At 41.3% G+C, this 6,054-nt stretch overlaps 1 protein-coding gene across 1 annotated transcript in view; it reads right to left on the bottom strand.

Moving 5' to 3' along the window:
- Positions 1 to 593: 593 nt before the first annotated feature.
- The window catches only part of LOC115619044 (sal-like protein 1), a 13,412-nt gene continuing 7,951 nt past the window's right edge, over positions 594 to 6,054 (bottom strand). The window contains 3 exon segments of the mRNA XM_030511059.1: positions 594 to 971; positions 973 to 1,160; positions 2,211 to 5,614. Coding sequence (XP_030366919.1) covers positions 728 to 971; positions 973 to 1,160; positions 2,211 to 5,614 — 3,836 coding nt within the window. The 3' untranslated portion in view covers positions 594 to 727.

Raw genomic sequence — 6,054 nt, 5'->3', positions numbered from 1 at the left:
TCTATAATGAATATACCTACAAGGCAAATGTTATGTCTCAGTTTCAACTACCAAAACAACACTTCAGTATCTTCTCTAATAATCCGCGTGCTTATTACTGTACAGAAATGTATTAACATTTAAGACAACTCAAGTAAAAAGCACAATACAAATAACAGTTCAAAACAGAAAATGTTAAACCTACAAAAATTAAAGTAGTTTTAATTTTATAATAAAAATCAAAAACTGAGCTGTGTAAAGGACCCACACTCTTCAGTCTAAATCCTCTCAGTCCTTTTCTTAATTCTGTTTGGAAAAATTAAACAATGTGTTTGGTGATAAAGTTTCCAGCAGGATCAAAGTGTACATTTATATACACATTTTTATTAGAGATCTAATGCATCACTGAGGCATCACATCAATACCAAAGTTCATGTTAAACTGGATATAGAAAATAAGTTAATGCCAGAATAAGATCATCTAGCAGAACAGACTTGCAACCGCCATAAATGTTACAGCAAGTTTACAGCACTCTAGTCGATTAGTATTTAGTTCAAAATACAGGAGACCAAAGTTAATGCTTGCATTTGTTTGCAAAGCAAGGTTATATCACTAATAAATAAGCTCTTAGAACTCTAGAAGTAGAACATGGTACAAAAGAAAGTCTTTGTAATGTTGTAGCCTGCAGCTTGAAAAAAGCAACCCTAGGTTGCACTATTTGCAGGAATGTTATTTACAGAGTTTTTTCCTAATTTGTTACAATTTCTTTGTTATCTTCCATGAAACACGTAAAACGGAAGTTTGTCCCATTTTCATTGCTTGCCGTTTTCTCCAGACCACCTAGAGGTGTGTTGGGTTCTGAATTCTGGAGCTTCTCCAGGCTTCCCATCAAGCCACTGAAGGGAGAGCTGCCACCATTCCCCAGGCCCTCCGGCACCGGAGGGATGCCGCCATTCTGGATGACAGAGATCTCATTGGTCTTCATGACCAATGAGTGCTGCTGCATACTGGTTCCAGAAGCTGGAGAGGTCTCTATTCCCTGACTGTGCAGCCAAATCCTTCTGAAACATTTCTGGGAACTTTACAGGATTGCCTCCTAGAAATGTCATGGGGCCATCTACGGAAAGTCGTCTGCCTCGTCTTGCGGGAGTACTGTTCCACATGTGAGTGCCCATGTGAACCTGCAAAGAAAGAAAGGAAGAAACAAACAAACAAAAAAAAAATAGAGGTTGTCAGGGATTTCAAACTTATTTTGATCACAGAGAAAGCAGTAGTCCATGAACACATCCAGTCTTGTTACATAATGAATGACACTAGAGGTAGCGGATGCAGGGCTCCATTTCTCATCTGGAATAATAAATAAACTTCTTCTGGATTAGCCCATCACTACTACCCACAATACCCCGTTTTCCTGCTGAACATTGCTTGTTACTCTTTTTTATTACGTGTATTTAGTTTATAATGACTTCACGTTATTCTGTCAATTGCAGATAGCTGCTTTCAGGGCTAGAATTGCTATGTCTTTCAGTGCAATGGTAAGTATTGTATTTGACACCCTTTACCCTATAAACATCCTTTTCAGACAGGCAGAAAGTATCCTTTACTGATTGCTCATCGGAGAGTCTTGTGTATAGTGTCTATATGGCCTGAAAGTAATTATTCATCTCACATTATTGGCAGCAACCTCTAGAGAAATACTCTGTCAACAGAAAAATGTACACAGTAAAGCGCTCAACTGGTGTTCTAAAACTTAAGTATATTTGCTTTTTCAAACATATATCAGTAGGAAATGTTAGTTATATAATCAAAGTAATACCCATTAGTTCCAGAATTATGTTAATAGTTTTTTTAAACACTCATCATCTTACATGATAGTTATGAAAAACAGCACATTTGAGAGCCTTTTGCTTCTTAAAGAGGTGTGTGTTCCAAAACACATTTCTCTGTTAATTAATACTCCTTACCATCATTTGGCTGTTCTGTTTCACACTCTACATAGACAGTCTGCTGGCAGATGAATTTTAATAAAGCATCAAAACCACCTCGTGCTTCCAAGGCTGCACGGAGACAAGAGGCCATCTAGGTCTACCAGAGCTGACTAAATACACCATTTGTCACGCCACAAATACCCAAAGGTACCACTGCTTGCAACAGCAACAGATGTAAAAAATAAAAAAAAAAAAACCAGCAAGGAGAAAATGAAACCTAAGAAGAGCAAGAGGAAAAAGTACCTTCAGATTGCCTTTTGTTGTGAATGCTCTTCTGCATATAGTGCAGGCAAAAGGTTTCTCACCAGTGTGTGTCCTTTCGTGGATCTGCAGCGCGCTGGAGGAAGAAAATGTTTTCCCACATGTGTTGCAGTAGTGCTGTTTGGGGGTTCTTCGGGGGAGGGCAGGAAGTAGGACAGGGGACGTGGCAGAGGAGGACAGCGGCCCCGAAGCAACAAGACCAGAGGGTGCTTCTTTGCTATCCTGAGGAGAGCTGTGCACAAAGCCGTTAACCTCAGTCTTTATGAGCGATGACAGGGAATTAGCAGGCATAACTGAAGAGTTCTGATTAGGGCCGATACTGGAATTGGGCTCAAAAAGTTGTGATGGTAGATCTCGCATTTGATGTGTCAACATATGCTGCTTCAAATTACCCTTTGTGGAAAAGCCACGATTGCAAACTGTGCAAATAAATGGTCTCTCTTTGGTATGACTTCTGTAATGAATGTCCAAGGCACTCTGACAAGCAAATGTTTTGCCACAAATGTCACATGTGGTGTTTTTAAATTTACCTCTATCTTTGAAAGGGAAGAGCATACTCAGAGACTCTTCTTTAATAATTTTATCAGTGTTACTGGATGTCAAGTCCAAAGCACCACTGTTAGCAGGGGTTGGAGACAAACTGTTGGCAAACTTGCTTGGTAAAGCTCTTACTGGTTTCTCTTCAATACTTGGTGACTTGTGGTAATCATTAGTGCTGTTAGATGGGGACAAGGCCTGCATGGAAGAGGTAGACTCTGAGACAGCAGGGCTTCCAGCACTTTGGCTTTCCATATCACCACCGACAGATGACAAATCATTAGTCAAAATATCCCCTTCCACTGACCCATTTTCAACTGACTTTAAGTTTGCCTGAAGTTGTTCAGCAAGTCCTGCATTGATCATCTTCATCTGATTTTCCAAAGCAGCAATACTTGACATTTCCAGGGGCAGAGGGGAAGAAGACAGGCTGTCTTGTGATGCATCCACAAATTTAGGTATATCTGGTACGCTGCTTTCAGGACAGTCTTCCATGTTCTCATCCGAGAAGTTGTCTATGTCATCAACATTCTTATCATCAAAAGATCCTGTATCTGATTCCATTGACTCAGGATAGTTTTCTGTCACTGGGGTGTTGGGGGTCTGCCCTCCCATGTGCATTCGGATATGCTGCTGTAGCACAACGGTGTTGGTGAATTTCTTCTGGCAGATCGGGCATGAATGTTGTACTCTCAGCGGGGGCATGGCACGGTGGACACTGTAATGAGTCTTTAAGTTGCCTTTAGTAGTGAAAGCACGACCACAGATTTTACACTTAAATGGCCTCTCACCAGTATGTGTGCGATAATGCATTTTCAGTGCACTCTGGCAACTGAGAACTCGGTGGCAAATGATACACTCGTTAGGATCAGTTGCCTTTCTGTCAATGTTTTCTACCAGTTGCTGCAATTTTGATGTTTCAGATGCTGGCATTGAATCCAACAGTTCTCCAAATGGAAACTTTGCCTTAAATTGCTCTGACATTAAAGGCATCAGTGGATTTGTAAAAGTGGCGACACTGCCGGAGCCCAAGTCTGCTGCTGGTGAGCTCACAGAGCTGGTGATGTTAGTGATGGCGCTTGTGTTTTGAGGGTTTTCTTCCATTTTTCCATTTGAGGTAGGCAAAGCACCAGCCTCTACCTCATCAAGAAGTCCATTGGAAAGTTTTGATGTAGGATCAGCTGTTCCCGGGTCACTCTTGACAGAGCAGGGAGGGCTAGCAGAAGGATGGCTAATGGGAATCAGCTGAGGCTCCTCAGTTTTGATGAATGGGGTCAGGCTTGGAATTGTTGGTGGGAGTGGCAGGCCAACAGAAGTCATTAGGGTGGAAAGGACCGGCTTGCTGTCCAGCCAGCCCATGACAGGTTTCTCTGGCGGTATAGACATCCCATAAGGAATACCTGTGCTTGTAGGAATATTGTCCAAATGCTCTGGCACTGGGTATGGATTCATTTGAATATGAGGGTGTTTTTCTTTGTGACGCTGAAAGTGGACCTTTAAGTTTCCCTTTGTGGAGAACCTGTTTCCACATATGTTGCATTTAAACGGCCTCTCGCCTGTGTGAGAACGTAAATGAATCTGCAAGGCACTGTCACTCCCAAACACTTTAGCACAGAACCTGCATTTATGCTTAAAGAACGCCTCTGAATTACTTTTTGCTTCAAAAGCAGTTACATTTGGTGGCTTGCATTTTCTTTGCTGTGCCAAGGCAGTCAAGGAGTTTAAATCCTCTGCAGGTGTTCCAATATTGGACAGGGGACTGGAGAAAACAGAGTTACTAGGGGTGGGTTGAGGTAGAAGTGGATTAGATGCAGGACTTAATAAACTGCTTATTGCAAAAGCTGGTGAAGATGATGCTGATACTGGTGAGTTGTTGAGCTGTGAGCCACCAATACTTGAAGCCACTTTTTCTGAGGATGGTGTTGTAACTGCTGCTGCCAATATGTTAATATTTGGAGAAGAGCCACTACTGGATGGAACTGGAGTGTTGCCAGGGTTGCTCTGAGGTAGTTGTATAGGGGGTAGCTGTTTCACACCACTGATGCTGGCAGATTGACTAGCAAGGCTTTGTGCTAATCCAGCTGCTGCAGCCAGCTGCTGGGATAAATGGGAACTTAATGTGGACAAGGGGTTGGCAGCTGTTTGTAAAGTACCTCGAGAAGGGCTAGAAGATGTTGACATGTCTGTGTTTTGGGAAGCCAACAATAATATTTGGTGATGAATTTGTTCAATCAGTTGCAACTGATGGATCTGCTGCTGCTGTAACGCCAACAGTTGCTCCATCAGGGCAGGTACAGCAAGCTTACTGTTCAATGCACCATTACATCTCGCTTCCTGTGATAACTGTGCTACTGCCACTTTAGTACTCTGAAGGTTTTCAATTATTACGTTACTATTTATCACTGAAAAGTTGCCTAACGTTGTCAGATCCCCTATGTGAGGTAGAGAGGTTGTTACAGCTGAGGTACCCATGGTGGAGCTGTTACTGCTTGTAATACTATTGTTGACACTCTTGGAACTGCTACTGCTATTGTTAATGCTGGAAGCCTCCACATCCATGGATTCTTTCCTGTCAAGTTTGTTATGCTCTGAAAGGTCACTGCAGTCTAGTTGGTCTGTGTTAACTGTGTCATTCATCTGTTCATCAGGATTATCAGAAGGGGAACTAGGAGGGAAGGTTTCAGAAGGAGAAGCTGGATTTTCATTCACAATTAAAACTAATTGATTTTTAGTACAATTCTTCTTGTGTTGCAGGAGATCTGATAATTCAAAGAACTCAGCACAGCATCTGCCACAGACAAGGGTGTCCTCCTTAGTGGTTCGATTTGCTTGACCCTTTTCTGTGTCTCCTAAAACATCAAAAGATGATGAATTAGGAACCGATCAGTAATACAAAAAAAAAAAATCTGCAGGACATTGGATTTAAAAGTACTGGTTTTATTTTATCTACCGCTCTAAAATAGACTAAGACTGTACATGAAAATATTTCTACTTCACAAAAATAAGTCAAAAGCAACATTTAAAACTGTACAGGGGAGTTTTATCAATCCCTATGTCTTGGATGATCATTTGCTTCAGATAATCCATCGAAATATAAAAATACTATGAACTGAAGGCATTGGAGCATAGTGAAATTCTATAGTAAAGTATTGATTTCCAATAATTCATACCGCTTATTGTCTAGTTGTCCACTGAGTGCAAATCAGCCATTTGAAGGACTCATTAGATTCTCACATTCCTGTCAACCTTGTTCATTTTCAACTGATTCAAAGATATCAGTTGGAAAAAA

The sequence above is a fragment of the Strigops habroptila genome, chromosome W, assembly GCF_004027225.2.
Source record: "Strigops habroptila isolate Jane chromosome W, bStrHab1.2.pri, whole genome shotgun sequence".
Taxonomy (NCBI): Eukaryota; Metazoa; Chordata; class Aves; order Psittaciformes; family Psittacidae; genus Strigops; species Strigops habroptila.
The sequence above is the reverse complement of the archived record's forward strand: the minus strand, read 5'-3'. Positions and strand labels throughout refer to the sequence as shown.